Source organism: Danio rerio, chromosome 7 (genome assembly GCF_052040795.2).
Source record: "Danio rerio strain M-AB ecotype USA chromosome 7, GRCz13ab, whole genome shotgun sequence".
In the NCBI taxonomy this organism is placed as follows: domain Eukaryota; kingdom Metazoa; phylum Chordata; class Actinopteri; order Cypriniformes; family Danionidae; genus Danio; species Danio rerio.
The window spans coordinates 78,892,340-78,916,500 of record NC_141027.1 but is presented as its reverse complement, the minus strand read 5'-3'; the positions used below and the strand labels follow the sequence as shown (position 1 = coordinate 78,916,500).

The following is a 24,161-nucleotide window of genomic DNA, read 5'->3' as shown; positions in this document are numbered from 1 at the left end:
GAGTCTTCATGAAACAACTCAACTGATTCAAATGATCTATTCAGAGTGAGTCTCCCATAAAAGATTCACTGATTTAAATGATCCATTAAGAGTGAGTTTCCAGTAAACAATTTAATGATTCAAATTATATGAAAACAACTCACTAATTCAAATGATTCATTCAGAGTGAGTATCCAGTTAATGATTAACTGATTCAAACGATCTATTCAGAGCGAGTCTCCTGTAAACAATTCACAGATTCAAGTGAACCATTTAAAGTGAGTTTGCTGTAAACAATTTAATGATTCAAATGATCAGTTCAGAGTGAGTCTCCAGTAAACAACTCACTGATTCAAATGATTCATTCAGGGTGAGTTTCCTGTAAACAACTCACTGATTCAAATGATTCATTTAAAGTGAGTATCCAGTTAATGAATAACTGATTCAAACGATCTATTCAGAGCGAGTCTCCTGTAAACAATTCACAGATTCAAGTGAACCATTTAAAGTGAGTTTGCTGTAAACAATTTAATGATTCAAATGATCAGTTCAGAGTGAGTCTCCAGTAAACAACTCACTGATTCAAATGATTCATTCAGGGTGAGTTTCCTGTAAACAACTCACTGATTCAAATGATTCATTTAGAGTGAGTATCCAGTTAATGAATAACTGATTCAAACGATCTATTCAGAGCGAGTCTCCTGTAAACAATTCACAGATTCAAGTGAACCATTTAAAGTGAGTTTGCTGTAAACAATTTAATGATTCAAATGATCAGTTCAGAGTGAGTCTCCAGTAAACAACTCACTGATTCAAATTATCCATTCAGAGTGAGTTTCCTGTAAACAACTCACTGATTCAAATGATTCATTTAGAGTGAGTATCCAGTTAATGAATAACTGATTCAAACGATCTATTCTGAGTGAGTTTCCAGTAAACAACTCACTGATTCAAAATGATCCATTCAGAGTGAGATTCCTGTAAACAACTCACTGATTCAAGTGATATATTCAGAGTGAGTCTCCAGTAAACAATTCACTGATTTAAATGATCCATTCTTAGTGAGTCTCCAGTAAACGATTCACTAATTCAAATAATCCATTCTGAGTGAGTCTCCAGTAAGCGATTCACTAATGCAAATGATCTTTTCAGAATGAGTCTCTTGTAAACAGCTCACTGATTCAAACGATCCATTCTGAGTGAGTCTCCAGTAAACAATTCACTGATTCAAAATGATCCATTCAGAGTGGGATTCCTGTAAACAACTCACTGATTCAAGTGATATATTCAGAGTGAGTCTCCAGTAAACAATTCACTGATTTAAATGATTCATTCAGAGTGAGTCTCCAGTAAGCGATTCACTAATGCAAATGATCTTTTCAGAATGAGTCTCTTGTAAACAGCTCACTGATTCAAACGATCCATTCTGAGTGAGATTCCTGTAAACAACTCACTGATTCAAGTGATATATTCAGAGTGAGTCTCCAGTAAATAATTCACTGATTTAAATGAACCGTTTTGAGTGAGTTTCCAGTAAATGATTGACTGATTCAGATTCAAACGATCTATTCTCTATTTTACTATATAAAAAATGGTGCAGACGTCTACTATTAAATATCTAAAATATCCCCTAAATGTTTACTGCCGTGTATATTCATGAATGTGTGCATGTTACATGAATGTGTGTGTGCTGTATGTTGTCAAAGCTCCAGAACCAGCAGTGAATCCACCGATCGCCCCAAAACCCCCCGTGGCTCCCAAACCAGCCCATCTCCAAACTCAGAGTTTCTCAGAGGACGGAGATCCTGCGAGTCCCCAGAACACACCAGTGATGATGAAGAAGACTGTGAACGTCCACGCGGCCAGACCGGTCTCTTCCAGCACAGGTAAAAACAAACCACGGTCCAAAGGGTGTGTAGGGAGAATAAATATGACTTCAGCTGTGTATTAAAGTACATTAATATAAGTGCTGAATGTGTGTGTTGTGCAGCAGCTGGTCTGGAGTCAGACAGAGGAGTGTATCCGCCGCTCAGCAGTGGATCTGCAGACAGAGAGGAGCTGAAGTCTGTCAGTCCTCGAGTCGCTCAGCATCAGAACGCTCCGTCAGTGGACGACGACGACGAAGCAAACAGCTACGACTCCGATGAAGCCAGTAAGCGGATTTACACTGACAACTACTGCAACACTGACTGTCTAGATCAAGGGGGGTAATTGGGGAGATTTATGAGAGGTTGGCATTTCTGTGTGGAGTTTGCATGTTCTCCCTGTGTCGGCGTGGGTTTCCTCCGGGTGCTCCGGTTTCCCCCACAGTCCAAACACATGCGCTATAGGGGAATTGATGAACTAAATTGGCCGTAGTGTATGAGTGTGTGAGAGAGATTGAGTGTGTATGGGTGTTTCCCAGTACTGGGTTGCATCTGCTGCATAAAACATGTTCTGGATAAGTTGGCAGTTCATTCCACTGTGGCGACCCCTGATGTATAAAGGGACTAAGCTGAAGGGAAATGAATAGATGTAATTTTGTCTACATTTTTTATCATGTATTTTGTTTTAATTTCTTTGTATATTTATGCAAATAATAAAAAAATTCGTTTTTTTGCATTCTATTTACTTTGCATAATTATTTATACATTTATGCATGTTGTATTTTATAGATCTGCATATATTTATTTGTGTTTTTACACGCATATGCATGCACACACTTTTGTATTTCTTTATATATTTTAAAATAAATATCATGCGTGTTTGTTGGTTTGTGTTGCTTTGTAAATTGTAGTTTTAATTTACATATATTGTTTAACATTCATGCATTTCTTTATCTGTTCACACTTCTTTATATATGCATGTATACATTTATATATTGACACCTTAAAAATGCCTTATCAGATGCATGTAAACTGTATTTCCCTTTATAACAGACCTTCTGGCATCTCAAAAATGACCATATTTAACCATAGTTTAACTGTTGTATTTGCAAAACAGCTTCTCTCGACACCTTTAGATGTCACTATTGCATTAAAATGTACATTTGTAAGTTTGCGCGTGTGTGTGTGTGTTTTAATCAAGTAAATGCAACAGGGAAAGGCATCGACCTTTTTTATGGCGTGAATGAAATATAAATCTGAGATGAGGTTTTCCTACTCATGCATTCATCCCTAATGAAATGCTTGTGCCTAATATAATATCCTGCTTCCATTTCAGCAACTCTTGGATCGCTGGAGTTCACTTTACTGTACGACCAGGGGAACAGCAGCCTCCACTGCAACATCATTAAAGCAAAGGTATATGCGCATATTCATATTAAGAGTCAAAGCCTAGTAGGCGATTTAAAATAAATATAATACTACACTGTAAAAAAGGCAGTTGTCCTAACACAAATCTATTATGTTAACTTAAGAAATGTAAGTGGATTGGACATAAAATAATTGAGCTGTCCCTAAAAAAATCCCAAGAATGATGTTGTTTCAGCCCATTTTAAATAAGTAGCTTGAACAAGCAGCAAAATCGTTTTGTTTGAGTGTTTGCACAATATTGCTAGACAATAATTTGGTTAATAATATTGTTTTTCTGGGCTTATTAATTATATTGTATTGTAATTGTGATGAAGTGAACTCATTTAACAATCATGAACAGTTTGATTGTTTATAATCATTCCTGCTCTTAAACAGGCCTAATTAAAAGAAATGTTTCATTAGTAATATTGCACTGTGCTTGACCTGTGATACGACAGCTGTGTTTGTTTTCATTGTATTTTTCTCATAGGGCTTGAAGCCAATGGATTCGAATGGACTGGCGGATCCGTATGTTAAGCTTCATCTGCTTCCGGGTGCAAGCAAGGTGAGAGAGCAGCATTTTACCATCTTAAATAAATATTTTATTATTTATTTGAATTATTTGGTGTATTATTGTACAAATTTAGTATTAGTAAATATAGGTGTGAATGTACTATTTTAAAAAGTAATATTATTATTAAAATAATATTATTTTAATAATGCATTATTCAAATTCAAAATTTAATATGATGTATATAATATAATATAATTAATATAATATAAATTAATATAATATAAATAAATATAATATAAATTATTATAAATAAATATAATATAAGATAGATTAATATAATGCAAATTAATATGATATATGATAAATTTATATAATATAAATTAATATAAATGATAAAAATGAATATAATATACTATAGATTAACATTACATAAATTAACAATATAAATTAATATAATATAAATTAAAATAATATAATATAAATTAATATAATATTAATTAATATAATAAAATATAAATTAATATAATATAAATTCATATAAAATAAATTTATATACTATAATATAAATTCATATAATATAAATTTATATAAAATAAATTAATATAATATAATATAAATTAATATAATATAAATAAAAATAATGTACTATAAATTAATATAATATTAATTGATATAATAAAATATAAATTAATATAAAATAAATGTATATAATATAATATAAATTAATACAATATAAATTTATATAAAACAAATTAATATAGCAACATTATTGCTTTTCTATTATTATGTTAATTGGCCAGGTATAGGACTATTATATTCAAATGAAACAAAAAACAAAACTAAAATCACTTTTGTTGAAATAAATAAAAGTTATCTGTAATAAAATAAATATTTAAACGTGTTAACTTTATCTCAGCTATTTTTATATATCAACTAGTTTATCTCAACAAAGGACATTTTCCTCATTTAATTTGATGTACTAAAATCACAAAAAGTACATAAAAAACATTAAATGCACAATGTATTTAATAATGTAAAAAAAATGGATATATATATATATATTATTAATGTAATAATAATGTAATACATTTATATTTTTATAAAACTTCAATGTAATAAATAATAAATAATATATCCTTAATATAATGCAACTAAGATAAAAAAGAAACAAACAGCAAAAACATATAACTATAATAGTAAACAAAATAACCAAATGATGACTAATCAAAGCATGTGTTTTGTCAATGCAGTCGACTAAATTACGCACCAAGACTCTGCGCAACACTCGCAACCCGACCTGGAACGAGACGCTGGTTTACCACGGCCTGACAGACGAGGACATGCAGCGCAAAACCCTCAGGTTCAAGAGTTCAGGGTTTACATTTTTGACAGCGCTCAGAATGAATGAGCACATTGAGCATATTGAGAGCAGACAAGATGAAGCCAAGTATGATATGGGGATGGTTAGGAGGCCATGATGGCCAGAGGGCAAGTTTGGCCAGGAGGCCGGGGTTAAACCCTTACTCTTTTTTTCCCAATAACATCCTTGGATTTTTAACGACCAGAGAGTCAGGACCTTGGTTCAACTTCTCATTCAAAAGACAGTGCTCACTAAGCAGTATATTACTATATCGGGGCATTAGGACCCACACAGTCTGCAGGTTGAGCGCCCCCTGTTGGTCTCACTAACAGCACTTCCGGCAGCAACCTAGCTTTCCCATGTGGTCTCCCATACCGGTACTGACCAGGCACAGCCCTGCTTAGCTTCAGTGGGCGACCTTGTGAGAGTTGCAGAGAGCTAGCTGCCGGCATGACACATATTATGTTTTACGCAGTGGATGCCCTTCCAGCTGCAACCCATCACTGGGAAACACCCATACACACTCATTCACACACATACACTATGCACAATTTTAGCTTACCCAATTCACCTATAGCGCATGTGTTGGTGGACTTTCTTGCGAGGTAATACAGAGCACCTGGAGGAAACCCACGTGAACACAGCGACCCGCTCAAACCAGGGACCTTCTTGCTGTGAGGCCACAGCACTACCCACTGCGTCGCCCTTTTTTAAACAGTTTTAATTAACAACTAGACAGTAAAGTTCGTCGAGACAAACTTTGAGGCTGGCTTGACAAAGCCTGTTGGTAATAGTTTATTTAGTTTTAACAGTTTAATTAGCATGTTATTAGCATGATTCTAGCATGAATTAGCATGTCACTAGCATGATTCTAGTACAAATTAGCATGTTATTAGCATGATTCTAGCATGAATTAGCATGTTATTAGCATAATTCTAGCATGAATTAGCATGTCACTAGCATGATTCTAGCATGAATTAGCATGTCACTACCATGGTTCTATGAATTCGCATGTTACTAGCATGATTCTAGCATGAATTAGCATGTCACTAGCATGATTCTAGCATGAACTAGCATGATTCTAGTAAGAATTAGCATGTTATTAGCACAATTCTAGTATGAATTGGCTTTCTATTAGCATTATTCTAGTATGAATTAGCATGTTACTAGCATGATTCTAGTATGAATTAGCATGTTATTAGCACGATTCTAGAATGAATTAGCATATTATTAGCATGATTCTAGTATGAATTAGCATGTTACTAGCATGATTCTAGTATGAATTAGCATGTTACTAGCATGATTCTAGCATGAATTAGCATGTTACTAGCATGAACTAGCATGTCATTACCATGATTCTATGAATTCGCATGGTACTAGCATGATTTTAGCATGAATTAGCATGTCACTAGCATGATTCTAGCATGAACTAGCATGTCACTAGCATGATTCTAGTATGAATTAGCATGTTATTAGCACGATTCTAGTATGAATTGGCATTCTATTAGCATTATTCTAGTATGAATTAGCATGTTATTAGCACGATTCTAGTATGAATTAGCATATTATTAGCATGATTCTAGTATGAATTAGCATGTTACTAGCATGATTCTAGTATGAATTAGCATGTTACTAGCATGATTCTAGTATGAATTAGCATGTTACTAGCATGATTCTAGCATGAATTAGCATATTGTTAGCATGATTCTCATGATTCAACGCTACTATTTAATAAGCTAATTATAAAAAATATGTTTAAAAAAATACTGTGAAACACATTATGTGTTGGAATATTTTTATTATATTTACATGTTTTTAAAATTGCTAATTCTTTTCTTAGCATTAGAGCCCTCTGAATGTTTCTTTTTATCTTAGCTGAGCTCTTTATATGTTGTGGGAGTTCTCATTTTAATTAGTTTCGACTGTGTTTAGAACTTTGGTAATGCTGTATTGTAAAAATTTGTTATACAAATAAACTACTAACTAACTAACTAACTAACTAACTAACTAACTAACTAACTAACTCATTTAACTATTTCCATTTTATAACAGATTATCAGTCTGTGATGAAGATAAGTTTGGCCACAATGAGTTCATCGGAGAGACCAGAGTTGCACTGAAAAAACTCAAGATCAATCAGAAGAAGAACTTTAATATATGTCTAGAGAGGGTTGTTCAGGTAAGTGTGTGTTTCATCCACAATCCACACACACGTTTATTAATAGCCGTCACTTAATCCACTCAATGTATTATTTTGAACAGACGAAACGATCCTCAACTGCAGGAGGAGCACGAGGAATCACTCTCTACGAGGATGAGGTAAATATTTACACTCAGATTGACGAAGGTATGCTGAAATGTGTTATATTCGCATGCAGGGTCAAGCTAATACTTACAGAGATACAGAATTAATATAAAATAAAACACTACACTCAAAACATTATTTTGCTGCTTATCCAAACGTATTTAAAATGAGCTGAATCAACACAATTCTTTAGTTTATTTTGGGACAACTTCATTGTTTTATGTTCAATCCACTTAAATTCGTAAAAACAATTACTTTAACTTAATCGATTTGTGTTGGGACAACATGTGAGAAACAAGATGTAAGACGTATGAGAAAACGTGCCCGGGTAACGTATTTGATATTGTTAAAAATGTACACGGCGCCCTCTAGTGGATTTGTGAAAACAAAAAAACATCAAGCAGACGTACATATTTCTTGGTTCTCAAAGATTAAGCCCTGGGCACGTACCTACAACGAGCCTGGTTTGGACATTTATGCACATTTGCCTACACCCTGGGCATATATTGTATGGATCTATAGTGCACACGTCTATGTTTCTGTTTATACAGATAGCTCTTTTATATTCTTATACTTTTTTTTCTTTCTTCAGGCACATACTCTATATCGAATGTCTTTAAATATTTACTTTTATTTTCTATTGCTTAACTGCTATTTCTTCATAATTTAGAATATTATTATTTTTGTTATTGTGGTTATTATTTTAAGGTCACGAGTGGATGTGTACAGTAAGCGTTTCACTGCATATCATACTGTCTATGACTCTGTATGTAACAAATCAAATTTTAATTTGAGATTCGCGGAAATGTGCACAGCGCCCTCTGGTGGATTCAGGAGTAATGGCACGTATGAGAAATCGTGCCCCAGTAACGTATTTGAGATTGTCAAAAATGTAAAAGGCGCCCTCTAATGGATTGGTGAAAACAAAAACTGCAAGCATACAGTTGAATTAATAAAATCCTGCATATTTTTTCCCCAATTTCTGTTTAACGAAAATAACATTTTGTTTAACACATTTCTAAATATAATAGTTTTAATAACTTATTTCTAATAACAGATTTATTTTCTCCATCATGACAGCACATAATATTTGACTGGATATTTTTTAAGTACTAGCATACAGCTTAGAGACATTTAAAGGCTTAACTAGGTTAATTAGGGTAAAATTAGAGTAAATAGCTCATTTTATAACAGTGGTTTGTTCTAAAGACAATCCAAAACAAGTTTTGCTCAGGGGCGCTAATAATATTAACCTTAAAATGGTTTAAAATAATTTAATTAGTATTATTTCGGCTAGAATGAAGGCAAATAAGACTTTCTCCAGAAGAAAAATTATAGAAAATACTGTGAAAACATCCTTGCCCTGTTAAACATCATTTGTGGAATCTTCGACTGTACGTAGCCCTGGGTATATATTTTGCGGTTGCCAAAATGTAGCTCTGGGTACATTTCTCCAAAGAGGGTGGGTTTGTTTCTTCAGTATGTAAATTAGCATCGACCTCTATCGTTCCCCATCATCCACACTGCTCTGTGTTTCTCTAGACTGGGAAGGATGGCAGTGAGCTGGAGGAGAGAGGTCGTATCCTTATATCCCTCATGTACAGCACTCAGCTCGGACGGCTGATCGTGGGGGTTGTTCGCTGTGTTCACTTGGCAGCAATGGACGCCAACGGCTACTCTGATCCCTTTGTTAAAATGTGAGTCCAACTCAACATGTTAAAAAGGGACAGTTTGTCGAAAAATAACATTTCTGTTATCATCTACGGACACTCCACTTGTTCCAAACCGGTTTTCTACTTGTCTTGTTTCTAGTTTAATTGTCTGAATATTCTTAAATCAACAGGCGATCTCTAGACAAGTAGAAGAAGTGGCGATTTCAGAAACGATGTGTCAAAATTAAGTGACTTTTGCCTTAAAACAAGCAAAATAATCAGCCAATGGGATACATTACATTACCCCATAGGCTCATCATTCAGCTTGTTTTCACTTAATTTTCCCTCTTTATTTCTGAAAACATGACAATATTTTTTTTACTCAACTAGAAATAGCTGTTTAATTGAAAGTTTTTTAGATATTTCGACTAGAAACAAGACAAAACTCTTAACAAAAAACACATTTTTGCAGTGTGATCCATTTACTATAATAATTACAATGAATTACATGCAACCCCAACCACATAGTAGATGTTATTATTAATATGACACAGTAGTTAAAAGAATAGTGACACTTTAAACTGCATCAGCTCAAAATAAATGCAACCATAAATTATGAGCAGGGTATGTTGAGCTGATGCTTTTGGGGGACAACCAGGGTTTATGAAACATTTTGTTAAAACTTTAAAATGCATCATTACATTACATTAGATTAGAGTCAACTTTATTGACATTACACATGTTCAAATACAAGGCAGCGACATGCAGTTTAGGTTTAACCAACAGTGCATTAGCAGCAAGTGCAGGAGACAGGTATAAGTTATAAAGTGCAGATATAGAAAAACCATGGTGATATTTACAGATGGATGTACTATCAACATTATATACAGCAGGGGTGGCCAACCCTGTTCCTGAAGAGCCACCTTCCTGCAGAATTCAGTTGCTACCCACATTGAACACACCTGAACCAATTAATTAGGACCTGAACACCACGTGATAATTACAGGCAGGTGTGTTTGATATGGGTTGCAACTGAAATCTGCAGGAAGGTGGCTCTCCAGGAACAGGATTGGCCACCCCTGATATACAGGTTTTATTAGCTATGAATAGAGATTTACAATAAATGAATATATGTACATATAGATCATGTATACAATTACATATACATCATTAGTAATTGTACTGTAATACAATCATCTCCCAGAATGTTTTATGTATTAAAAGATTTGCATGAGACATTACAGGTTAATTGTAATCAAATGTATCAACATGTGATTTTGCATATTTCTATAAATGTGTATAGATGTCTGAAACCAGATATGGGGAAGAAAGCGAAGAACAAAACGCAGATAAAGAAGAAGACACTCAACCCGGAGTTCAATGAGGTACTGTATGATGTTCACTTTTATTGTTGACACATGTGATATAATTCAATAATATAATCTAAACACGGCGGCATGGTGGCTCAGTGGTCGTCTTACAGTAAGAAGGTTGCTGGTTCAAGGCCTGGTTGGACCAGTTGTCATTTCTGCGTGGGGTTTGCATGTTCTCCCGGTGTTGATGTAGGTTTCCTCTGGGTGCTCCGGTTTCCCCAACCGTCCAAACATGTGCTGTTGGTGAATTGGGTAAGCTAAGTTGACCATAGTGTATGAGTGAATGAGTGTGCATAGATGTTTCCCAGTACTGGGTTGCAACTGGAAGGGCATCCACTGTGTAAAACATATGGATAAGTTGGCGGTTCATTCCACTGTGGCAACCCCTGATGAATAAAGGGACTAAGCCGGAGGGAAATTAACGAATGAATACAAGTGGCTTGACCCAAGTTTAACCAGTTATTAATGAACAACTACTAAAATCTTTAGTTTTAATTGCTAGATCATCAAACTGTGATAATTCATCTCAGGTTAATGTGGCTTTTCATATGCAATTGGGGATTTTATTAAAATATATAGTTTAAAATTCCAGATTTTTGCATTAAATATAAAGGATGGACGGATGAATACTCAAAACAGCATAGGCAATACAGCAGTTTAATGTAAGAGCATCAACAAAAAGGGTTTAGGTTAATAATTTTGTGTAATGTTCATTATTTCAGAAGTGCTTTCAACATGCCTGAAAACTGGAAAAAGAAAGTGTGATGCGATTTGATTTTTGCTGCATATTGTTAACGTTTAATTATTGCTATAATAACTGAGTCTTAAAAGGTACTTAAAGTGAACATGTCAAAGGGTTAAGGCTTTTCTGTCTTCATGTGGAAGGTTTTGTTAAGAAAATGTAATTACATATTGATTGTTTTCGTTCCTCAAGAATGAACCAAATGCTTCTTGACTAAAACAATTCTGTAATCTCAGCATTTTCAAAATATGCTGTGATTAAACTATTAATCTGCTGACAGCTCTATAATTATGTGTATGCTTGAAATGGTAAAACTAACTGAAAATACAGGGTGGAAATGAAATTATGTTTATCAACATAGTTGTGTTTAGTAATCTGGTCCAACACTGAAGCAAAGCAAATCCTTAATACTGTTTTGTTTCATTCATTCATTCATTCATTCATTTTCCTTCGGCTTAATCACTTTTTTTTATGAGGGGTCGCCACCATGGAACGAACCACACACTTATCCAGTACACAACACCCATACACACTCATTCACACACACACTACAGCCGATTTAGCTTATTCAATTCACTTACAGCACATGTGTTTGGACTGTGTGGGAAACCAGAGCACCCGGAGGAAACCCACGCCAACACGAGAACATGCAAACTCCACACAGAAATGCCAACTGACCCAGCCGGGACTCAAACCAGAGACCTTCTTGCTGTGAGGCGACAGTGAGCCACATTGCCACCCTGTTTTGTTTCATTCATTCATTCATTTTCCTTCGGCTTAGTCGCTTTATTAACCAAGGGTCGCCACAGTGGAATGAACCCCCAACTTATCCAGCAAATGTTTTACACAGCAGATGCTCTTCCAGCTGCAATCCAGTACTGGAAAACACCCATACACACTCATTCACACAAACCACGGCCAACTTGGTTTATTCAATTCCCCTATAGCGCATGTGTTTGGACTGTGGGGGAAACCGGAGCCAGCTAGGGGAGAACATGCCAGCTTGCCCAGCTTGAACTTGAACCAGTAACTTTCTTGCTGTGAGGCAACAGTGCAAACCACTGAGCCACCGTGGCACCCTGTTTTGTTTCAATTCAGAGAAATATTTAGATCTATTTTACCATGTCATGGATTATATCTGGCCATGTGACTGTTGCTTTGCAGGAATTCAGCTATGAAATCAAGCATGCAGAGCTGGCCAAAAAGACTCTTGACATCTCAGTATGGGACTACGACATCGGCAAATGCAATGATTATATAGGTATGTCCATTTACATTTAAGTATAAAATGTCCACAGTTTTCTGCATCAGTGTGTTTACACTCGGTGTTAACATCTGACTTGATGCATTACAATTTACACATGTGATACACATTTATTTTGTGGAGCATGTAAAGATGTTTACCAAATCTCTATGCTTCAAATTGATGGTTTTGTCATATATTTTAATTTCTATAATTTAAATAAGGGCCAGATTAACTATCCACTCATGCCAGCACAAACCCTTACTTGGTGTTTTAAAACCTTACAGTTATTTGGCAGCTGACATTATTGCATATGCAGTTGCATGAATAATACAATATATGCATGAGTTTTCTTTAATATAGCAGACCATTTTTAATCTTTCAGCAGGGTTGTGGGAGAAAGTGTACTCATTTTTGTGTCATTCTTCGTGTTTGTTGAACTGTCTTAAACAAGTATCACATCTGCAAAGCACTAATATTGGAAAGGAATTGATTTGAATAATAAATAATATTGCACTGATATTTGTAATTCAAGATTCTGGTTTCAGTTGTTTTACTGATCATATTTTATCATTATAAAAATATAATAACAATAATAATTAGTATTAATATAGTATTTATATATATGGTAGTCATATGTTGGTTTATTTAATATGCTGTCTCCGTGGTCTCTGGCCTTCCCCAGCCTCTCCGCCTATGTTGGTAAATGTGTCTTTTAAAAGGAAAGCTCAAAAAATGTAAATTACGTCATCATTTATTGACCAGTTTTGTTTCTTTTCATCTGTTCAACACAAAGAAGAGTCATTTAAAACTTGTAGCCATTGACTTCAATATTATTTGATAGTATCATGATCAGAATGATCAAGATATTATTATCCTCTACATTTTTTTATTATGATTAGATATTATATAATCGACTCGGCCCTAGTTAGAATGTGAGTTTGGTTTTGGGTTAGTTGCATGACGTAAACCAGGGCTGCGTCCGAAACCGCACACTTCCATACTATATAGTACGCTAAAATCAGTATGTGAGCCAAGTAGTATGTCCGAATTCATAGAATTCGAAAATCAGTATGCGAGAAGTACCCGGATGACTTACTACTTCCGGCGAGATTCTGGAGTGCGCATCCCATGCACGCTGCGCTATCCCATAATGCTCCGCAAGAGAATTCATGAATGGGAGTAAAGCGATGCAAATGATGCAGGTAGGTCGCGTGACCATGACAAAATGGCTGATGTAATATGTTCATAACGTTTAGAATGCACTTTTCTAACGGCCGAGTAGTACAGTTAAATTCAAATGCAGTACCTACTGAGTAGTAGGCGGTTTTGGACGCAGCCCAGGGGTGGCCAACCCTGTTCCTGGAGAGCCACCTTCCTGCGGATTTCAGTTGCTACCCATATCAAACACACCTGAACCAATTAATTAGGACCTGAAAACCACGTGATAATTACAGGCAGGTGTGTTTGATATGGGTTGCAACTGAAATCTGCAGGAAGGTGGCTCTCCAGGAACAGGGTTGGCCCCCCCTGCACTGTAAAACATGTGCGTAAATTAGCAGTTTTACGTATTTTTGTGGTTTATGTTTTTATTTTGCTCACTTATTTATGCTTTTGCGTTGCATTATGAGAGCTTTGTCTTTCTTCCAGCAACTTTTAACATTGAAAATTAAAAGAAAAAAGACTTTTATTAACGTTTTTAATAGTTTACTGTGATATATTGTCTGTGTTGGTGTTGTATATATACACAAAGCCCTTGTAATGAACTGCAGCACATTTTCTGATATTTACAGAACATTTACAGACTTATTTCTCTAGATATTATTTTTTTAATTCATCATATTATTTCAAACTAAAATGTCAATAAAAGTCACTGTTAAACTGTCAGATTTTCAACACCAAAAGTCAACAGAGCAGAGATCAACATCCCATCCGCTTGTTAAGTGTGACGTCACACCAAGCGGCTTCCGGGTCCAAGCGCTCTATTCAACTGAATGGGGAGACTCATGGTAATAATAAACGTTTACAAAGCTATTTAATTCTTTCGAAAATAACGATCGCAATATAAGTCTATGCCTAATATCCGATGGCCAGAAAGTGATTCATTTTTTATACATTTAAAAAATTTTGGTATTTGTTATGCAGCAAGTCCAGAGATTGTTGCGTACACTATAACTTTATGTAGAATTAACTTTAATGTGTGATATGAATAAAAAGTGATCATAGACGAATGATTTCTGTGGCGGCTTGGACCCGGAAACAGTATTACATACGTCACTACTTAACAAGCGAATAATGCAATTCACAATAGTAAATAAACTGAATCACGTACAGAATGCAGAAACTGTTCATTTACAGATATTTTTTACAGTGTAATTATGCATAATTCATTGTAACTGCGATAGTAAATGCATGGAATATGTGTAACTACGTCACCTTAAATCAGGGGTGTCCACACTCTGTGTCCTGCTGAGTTTAGCTCCAACTTCAACACACCTGTTAGGAAGTTTCTGGTTTATCTGGCAAGAGCTTGATTAGATGGTTCAGGTGTTTTTAATTAGGGTTGGAGCTAAAGGCTGTTTCTCAATATGCGTTCTTCAACGGTCTTGCGTCCTTGTGCAACGTCATCATCAGCTGCCTAAGTTCAGTTAAAATATTCAAGACCGCAAGTACGCATAGATATATACACATGATATCGCATAGGGACCCTGAGCATGCGTCAATAGCGCCGCCACATTGGTACAGTGCTCCCAGGACAAATGTCATTCAACCGCACTAGTCAAGACAGTGTTATTACATGAAGATGTGGGACTTTAGCGCTGTCTGCATATGTAGTAACGAGCAAACAAAGAAAACAAAGCACAAAGGCAGAACATTTCATAGGTAAGATTAAGTTTTTTCTGTTTTTGTATGTTCTGAACTTTTGTGCTAATCAGGTAACGTTATTGATGATAACAGTCACTTACTGCATTCACCATAAGGCAAAGCAGCTCCAACTCGCACTAAACACTCGGCTTATGCTAGTTTTGTTGAATAAAATCAGCAAACAATGCAAAAGAAATATGACAATGAGATGCTGCGCTGCCAGAAACTTGTATTATTGTCGGCTAATGTTAGCGAAAGAGTCGTTCGGGGGATTCATTCACAAACGAATCGCTCTCTCCGTCAGTATGAGCAGTGAAAGCAGGAGAGGAGCTGTGTTTCAGGACATGAATAGATCAAATTTAACAGGGAGGGTGGATAGTACATTTCTGTACACACAAACACAAGCTTTTTGTCAGGAATGCCCGTGCGGTCACTGATCCATCAATGTAGAAAAATGATGTAAAATTATAAATTTCGTAATTAGAAAAAAAAATTACACACTAACATCCAGGAAAAATCCCGATCATAGATATATATGTGTATATGTGTATATCTCTGGCTTTGGATGGCCACAGCCCTCCACTGTACCTTGGTCCCGCATTCATTTCAAAGGAGCGCTACCCTGTAGCAAGATGGCGGCGCTATTGACGCATTCCGTCCAATAGACAACTATAGGCCAGGCGACATCTAGTGTACATATCTATGGCAAGTACGGAGGACGCGTGAAACTTCCCGGATGTGATCTTGATATCGAGGATGCACTGATGCAGACTTGAGCACCGAACTCGCTCTGGAAGTCCCAGAAGTCATTGCGGCTGGAGGTGGGAAGCGCAGCATTTTATTTAGATCTATTATTAAAGTTCAGAGATATGACTTATTTACCTCAGGAGTTTCCGTAAAGGAAACGGTGAAAGTCAACATTAACATGAACATCTTAATAAAGGAATAAACACATTAAGGGTGTTTGTTTGCTGAAATTCATATTAAAATCTGTTTTATTTATATTGTGCAGAGTATATTTATAATGCTTTTATGCAAAGTATTTATTTTGAAGAGGGGAAAAAACAATAAATCGTTGTACGAGTGCTGTAATGTTTAAATAATTTCCATTTAAAACGCGTGAAGGTCACATGACCATCAGGAAGAACGCAGCATCCCAATTCTCAAAGGACGCGTTCTCTGCCCTCGCAGTCTCCTGAGTTCGTTCTTCCGAGGACACCTGGCAAGACCGCTCTCCAGAAGTCCGTTCTCTGCGTTCTTGGAATTGAGAAACAGCCAAACTCTCCTGGACACTGGCCCTCAAGGACCGAGTGTGGACACCTCTGCCTTAAATGAAAATGTCACCAAATGTTTCAATACCACTTTATGTATATTTCATTATCAGGAGGCTGCCAGTTGGGAATCACTGCCAAAGGTGAGCGTTTGAAGCACTGGTACGAATGCCTAAAGAATAAAGACAAGAAGATCGAGCGTTGGCATACTCTTCTGAACGAGAACCACGTCTCCAGTGATTAAGCTCTTAAAGCGTCCTGCATGCCTTCGACAGTTTCACGTCCTTAAGTTGTACTCGGCCCATCTGCCAACTACATTCGCCTCAACTAACTGCATATCTCGGTCTGTACCGATCTTGTTATTGTCCGGCTGACACATGATATGCTTTCAAGGAACAAAATGTGATGTCTGGAGCTCTTCTGTTCACTGTGATCTACACGAAATGACTATAGGTTAGGATTGAAGTGTAAAAGAACTGCACAATTATGTCACGTCACGTTCTCTTTATCTTTACCCGGTAGCATTGTGTTTTGTTTTGAATTATAGGTTAAGAATAATTGTAAAAACTCCAAATAGTTAACTTGTTGTGGGAATGCGTTACTATCATGTCTCTCTTATTAAAAAGCATCATAGAAAATATTAATGAAGAAAAGAAAAAGAGGCGGATACAGAATATCAAAGCCCTTATTTTTACCAGTCTAAGAATGTTTACATGCCATATAGAATGTCAGGTAAAATGATTTCTTTTACACAAAGACATTTAGCAGCTTACTTAAACACCTCTGAGATCCGATTTTCATAGTTTTTGCAAACAAATATAGGCAAAACAACATGTAGGAATGTTTACACAGCACAGATGAGACTAAATCCAAAGAATGTTCAAGGGTGGGTTGCACCATTAAGCATTACATTAAACTAATTTAAGAGAGATTTGAAGATTTGTTAACACTTTTTTTGTTTTTGTTCAAGCTGTGAATTAAAATTTGAACATTTAACATATCAGAGAAAAGAATTTTACATTTTTAATTCTCTACTGCACACTCTACTGCTTGAAGGGACTTGATGAAAATCTAATTTTTTGTACATCCACCACAGAATTTGTTGTTGTTGTTGTTGCAATAATGTAAAATAATATGGAAGCTTGTTTCTGCCATTGAATAAAAACAGGTTATTGCAACTTCTTTTAATCTCAGAATTGCATGATTTAAACTTAAGATATACATTAAAAATTGTGAGTAAAGTCAGAACTGCAAGATAACTCAGAACTCACAATTCTGACTTATAAAGTTGAAATTCTGAGATAAAAAGTCGCAATAACCTTTTTTATTTTTCCCTTCCATAAAACAGTGATATCAAATCAGATAGAAATAATTAATACACTCCCAAAAGACAAAGCTAAAATATACAAAATCAATAATATGAACTTTAATTGTCCAGAAATAGTTAAGGAGAATCTCAAATTGTAATGTGTTTAGGACTGTGCGATTTGGGCAAAATATCTAATTGCGATTTGTTTTTTGGACAGATATTGCGATTTCGATCTGATTTGCGATTTAATTTTGTAGTCAAGCTTCAGCTCAATAATCTGTATCGTAGCTTCTTACTGCTAAAATGCAGTGAGTGTTAGTTAGGAACTGAGAAGATATCAAGTTATATTAGCAAACAACTCTAAACTTGTACTTTGCTGTTGCTTGCTACTAGATTGAGTGTCACTGGCAATACTTAGTTGATTTTTTAGCTAGACGCTCCACAAATAGCCGCCTTTGGTGCTTTTTTAGGTGCTGGTTGTTGTATTTCCTCATACTTTGGCAACAATTCTGTGACAAATTATCTGGTTTTGTTTGGTGACTTTGAAAGCAAGATATTCCCTTCTTACCAACGTGCTGTTTTTCTTTGATATTTGTCTATTAATGTCTCTGAAGAAGCAGACGCTATCATCCCACTTAAGTACGCTTTTCTGTTTGTTTGTTTTTTATTGTGGGCGTTCCACATAGTTTGGTTGAGCGATTGAGCAGAACTGTCTCACACAGACGGCGGTCACGCATTCGCTCTGGGTGGGGGAAGTTAAATAATATAGATTTCATATCGCAGTCTCTTGCCATTAGCTAATTGTGATTCGATTAATTATGAGATTGTACACCAATTGGAAATCAATGAACACAATGTCAGCAAAAACAACCTTAAAAGTTGCCCTATGGCAAGATTTAAAAATCTGAATTTCTAATCATGCAAAATAAAAATAATAAAATGTATCTCCTTTGAGATTTTTTTGCCATTATACTTGGTTGCAATCCTTTAAGAAAGCATGCACTTAAAATAGGGCTTAAAAAGGTGCTGTAGAAGGTTAAATATAAACCTAAAATTTAATAGAGAATCTATCTATCTATCTATCTATCTATCTATCTATCTATCTATCTATCTATCTATCTATCTATCTATCTATCTATCTATCTATCTATCTATCTATCTATCTATCTATCTATCTATCTATCTATCTAAATATCTATCTATCTATCTATCTATCTATCTATCTATCTATCTATCTATCTATCTATCTATCTATCTATCTATCTATCTATCTATCTATCTATCTAACACAATCTCACGGCAATTCGTAACTTTTTCATTCAGTGGCTAATTCGTAAAAATTTGTACGATCTAATTCGTACATTTTAGTACGATCTGTGTATCTCCCAATGACAGTTGGGTTTAGGGGTGGGGTTAGGTGCCACGCCTCCTTTTTAAAATCGTACATTTTCTTACGACTGAACCCCAACTTCTATCTATCTATCTATCTATCTATCTATCTATCTATCTATCTATCTATCTATCTATCTATCTATCTATCTATCTATCTATCTATCTATCTATCTATCTATCTATCTATCTATCTATCTATCTTTAACAAAAAGTAGTTTGGTGCAACAGAATTATTAAATATACCGTGATTTACTCAACTTGTAATCCTTATTGGTTCAACCTACCCTAATAGTCTAAACCAGAACAGTATGAATACTTTTATGTGACTGTTTGACAAGAATACATTCAGACTTAGCTTAGTTAGTCTTATAATGAACACCGTTTTGTAACACATTGCTTGGTACTGTATGTCAGGTTTACAACAACATTTCTATGTGAGCACACTATCCTGCAAAAACCCCTTCAAGCGTGCATCTTATTAGGGGTCTATAATGCGCAGATAACACAATTGCCTTGTGTGAAGAGAACCATTAACATGGGCTTCAATGGACAAATGAAATTACATCATAAAAGACGAAGCTAAAAATAATCTAATGGCTGTGAAGCAAGCCGAGATCACTTGAATTACTCACCCTGCAGTTTAATCACATGGGAACATTTCAAGGGAAGCACATTTACAAAGGAATGACCTCAACGTTTATATTTTTTGCTGTTTTTATGTCCAGCTCTTATGCATGAGAGTCTTTGATCAAAGTGAATTCAAATCTCTTTTTTTAATGCATTTCCTACACAGTAAATAAAAAATACTGGGTTCCATGTAATCGATTTGTGTTAGGACAACATGAAGGAATTAAGTTAAAAAGATTCACTTAAAATTAAACAATTTACTCACTGTTTACTCGCCCTCACGTGGTTACAAACATTAGCTTCTTTATTCTGTTAAACACAAAATTAAATCTTTTAAATGAAGTTGTAATCATTGACGTCCATAGTAAGATAAACAAATACTATGGAAGTCAATGGTTACAGGTTTACAACATTTTTCAAGATATCTTCTGTTGTGTTCAACAGAACTTGTTAGAAGTAAAGGGTGAGTAAATTATACCTTAATCCCAGGCGTGACCAACCCTGTTCCTGGAGATCCTCGACCTTCCTGCAGATTTCAGTTGCAACCCATATCAAACACACCTGCCTGTAATTATGCTGTTCAGGTCCTAGTTAATTGGTTCAGGTGTGCTTGATCAGGGTTGGAGCTGAACTTTGCAGGAAGGTCGATCTTCAGGAACAGGATTGAGCACCGCTGCTTTAACCTATTAGTTTTTACAAACCTAAGTAAATTGAATTTAAAACAATTAAGTTGTAATAATCAACCCTCAAGAACTGATGGTTCCAGCTTATTTTAAATAAGTAGTTTGAAACAAAAGCGGACAATATTTTTTGAGTGCATATCTGAAATTACTGTTTACGAACAAACACTGTTTTGTTGTCGACACTTCTGGGTTATACAGGATTATCTACAGCATTATGAGTTGAATTTCAGTTTTAAAATAACATGTTTTTGATCGAACATTGCAAACTCAGGATTTTTGCATTACACTATTACTACTATACTATATAATACTATAAATCACTGATCTTGGACTCAAATATTAATGCCCAATACACAAAAAAATGACATGGTTGCCTTAAAATGTTAAGTTGAATCAAATTAATCGTATACGTCATTTTAACTTACATTACATGAAAGTGACTTAAACAGCTTCTACACTACAAAAATGCTTTTCTTTCTTAGATTTTTGTCTTGTTTCTAGTCCAAATTCTTAAGTCAAGGCGTTTTTTTCTAGACAAGCAAAACAAATTGTCTTGTTTTAAGAATATAATATGAAAAAATTAAGTGAGATTTATCTTAAAACCAGCAAAATAATGTGCCAGTGCGGTAAAAAATAATCTTGTTTTTGCTTTGAAAATATATTATTTTTTCGTACCCCATTGGCAGAATATTTTGCTTGTTTTAATTTTGACTTACTTCTGACAAGAAGACGATTTTGTACACTGGTCTAGAAAAGGCTTTGATTTAATTTTGTTTTTAGATATCTGTACTAGAAACTAGGGCTGCACGATATTGGAAAAATCTGACATTGTGATATTTTGTTTACCTGCAATAATTATTGTAATATAAATATTTCACTAGTTGACTTGAATAGCTAAATTTGGAAAGAACTCATCGTTTTAACAGAACATTTATCGTCATAAATGTCATTGTATTTGTTTGGTGAGTATTCAAGTATAGGCGGAATAATCAAATGCAAGCAAATAAAGCTGCATAGTCTTCATTGTATTCATTTTCTTTTTGGCTCAGTCCCTTTATTAATCTGGGGCTGCCACAGCGGAATGAACCACCAACTTATCCAGCACATGTTTTTACACAGCGGATCCCCTTCCAACACAGGGTTCATTGTATAAAAGTTAAATGCAATACATTTTCATTGTTATAATTTCTTGTAAACAAATCAAACAAGTAATCTGTCACTCTATTATTAAGGTTAAACTTCACAATCACTCATCAAAATGGTAACTTGTGAGCCATAATTACACTCATATTTCCTGAGGCATGAATAAACTGAATAAGCTGAACTTGACATTGCAAATCCTGCGATGTGACAATTGTGCATGATATTGTGATATCGATGCTGAAACGATATTATGTGCAGTCCTACTAGAAACAAGACAAAACCTCTAATAAAGCATTTTTGCAGTGTAAAACAGATCATTATTACAGTATAACCACATCACTGCTCATATCAGACATTAAAAACTGCTCATGTAAAGAACCTGGAGGTGTGGATGCCTGTTGTTTGATGTCTCTGAAACATTAAAGGGGTCATGACATGAAAAATCGACATTTAATTTTTGATATTTGTGCTTTAAACAAGACAAAATATTGTAGATTTTTTTGTTGGCAGTGTATAAAATTCCACCTCATGAAAAAGTTATGCATGACCTCTTTAAGCATTTAGCCACCAAGCAATTTTGTGTTTAAAAGACGTCTAATGGACATCTAAACATAGATGTCTAGCTAGGAAAATTTGGGATGTCAGTGAAAATCTAATGAATTTCTACACTGTAAAAATTTATTATTTAATTGAATTACAAAAAGTGAGTAAACATGTTGTCTTAAAATGCACAAGATAACTTTATTTAAAAAGTGAATAAACGCTCACTTTTTACAGTAAAGTCAACCAATAATTTTAAAAGCAACAGGTTTACGCAGTTAAAGTAAACACTGTTTTTCAGTGTAACAATAGTCCAAAAATAGACAGATTAGACACATACAGTCATTCATTTCTGTCTATTTGATGACTAGATTGTTTTAGAGCAGTGTTTCTCAACTGGTGGGTCGCGGGAACATTTTCAGTGGGTCGCGGAGTGTGTGGTCAAAAAAAACAACAAAATTAATTTTTTTTAACTTATTTTGCTTATACCGGACTTTATTTTTGAAATGCATGCACGACAACCCTACCGTTTGACATGGGAAATTTCATTTAATTATTGCAACAAATATGTCAAAGCCCAAGTGCAACCCCAAATATGTAAAGTATGGATTTACATATATTGACGACAAAAAAGACTTAAAGCCTCAGTGTCATATGAAGTGAGGTGGTCTCAAAAAAAGAGCATGAAACCTTCTAAATAAAACAACATTTAGAAACCAGAAAACATGTTTTATTAACAGTTTATTATTAACAGTATTTGTCATTTTTACTTAGTAATATTTCTATAATTTGATCCATTTTGTTAAATGACAGCTAAAAAATATTGTTTATTTGTAAGTCTTGGTAAATTTCTTAGGATGTATCTGTCACTACTTGTTTATGTTAACAAATAAATACAAATTAAGTATAATTCCTAAAACTGTATTATAGTTTCTCAAAATTTGGGTCACGGCTTGATGAGCATGTAAAAATGTGGGTCCCGTGGCCAAACCAGTTGAGAACCCCTGCTTTAGACTATTGCAAGATGTCTATATGACCTTATTTTAGCCAAGACGTCTATGTTTGAATGTTTGTTACTTGTCTATTTACACCAGAATAAATGCTTGTTTGGTCAGATAAGACGCCTAAATCAAAATGAGGAATGTTCTCTTGTTGCATTGATATTTTTCATGACACCGTCTTCACATAAAGAGCTTTGATTGTATCAATGATATCTGTCACATAATACAGCACACCAGTCGAATATTTTAAGACCATATTAGCCAGTTTACTTTGTGAATGTTTACTGCTATAAATTTGTTCTTTCATTAAATGATGCAAATGTGTATATATATACATAAATAAATAAATATATAGTGCATGGACTTGCACAGCAGGGAAGTGTTTACTGTATGTCTGAACTTTGCATGTAAAGATTTTACTTGGAGTTCAAAACACAAAGACTTAATAAAAGTCAAGAAACTGCTGTCCTCTGTTTGGTGTGAAGTCTCATTTCATAATATTTAGTCTTGTTTTTGATTGATTTATTTGTGAAAATGAAAGCTTAAGTTTGCTGTTTAGCTTCATTCATTATTAATTGTATATATTGAATTATACAGTATGTGAATGAATGAAAAAAATGACTTTTAACTCTATATGTGATTTTGCGATGGAATGCGAATTAAAGTTTCCACAACACTTAGTCTTCTGACCAGTTTTGACCCATAACGTCCCGTAGATAAATTTGTTTATCAGTTTGTTTAATTGTATTGAAAGCATCGCTAGGTTATGTCACCAAATAAGGATTGGCTTAAGGTTGTTATTCAGGAAAACATTAGTGTGAGAAAGCCAGAACACACTGTTTCATTTCTTACAAAGCGAGTTTTAACATGTCAAATGTTTGCTTAAAAAA

The 24,161-nt window shown here is 34.8% G+C and overlaps 1 protein-coding gene across 5 annotated transcripts in view; it reads left to right on the top strand.

Annotated features, from left to right (window-relative positions):
• rph3ab (rabphilin 3A homolog (mouse), b) overlaps positions 1 to 23,735 on the top strand; it is a 48,482-nt gene extending 24,747 nt beyond the window's left edge. For 3 of the 5 annotated variants that reach the window (XM_087262433.1, XM_087262429.2, XM_087262432.1), the window contains exons 6-16: positions 1,686 to 1,865; positions 1,970 to 2,131; positions 3,181 to 3,260; positions 3,742 to 3,816; positions 5,016 to 5,125; positions 7,178 to 7,304; positions 7,388 to 7,444; positions 8,973 to 9,127; positions 10,386 to 10,467; positions 12,362 to 12,458; positions 16,690 to 23,735. In XM_087262433.1, the coding sequence (XP_087118559.1) occupies positions 1,686 to 1,865; positions 1,970 to 2,131; positions 3,181 to 3,260; positions 3,742 to 3,816; positions 5,016 to 5,125; positions 7,178 to 7,304; positions 7,388 to 7,444; positions 8,973 to 9,127; positions 10,386 to 10,467; positions 12,362 to 12,458; positions 16,690 to 16,820 (1,256 nt within the window). In that variant the 3' untranslated portion in view covers positions 16,821 to 23,735. The remainder of the gene's footprint in view (positions 1 to 1,685; positions 1,866 to 1,969; positions 2,132 to 3,180; positions 3,261 to 3,741; positions 3,817 to 5,015; positions 5,126 to 7,177; positions 7,305 to 7,387; positions 7,445 to 8,972; positions 9,128 to 10,385; positions 10,468 to 12,361; positions 12,459 to 16,689) is intronic. The other 2 variants (XM_087262430.2, XM_087262434.1) reach the window with 1 other exon arrangement.
• Positions 23,736 to 24,161: the final 426 nt, after the last annotated feature.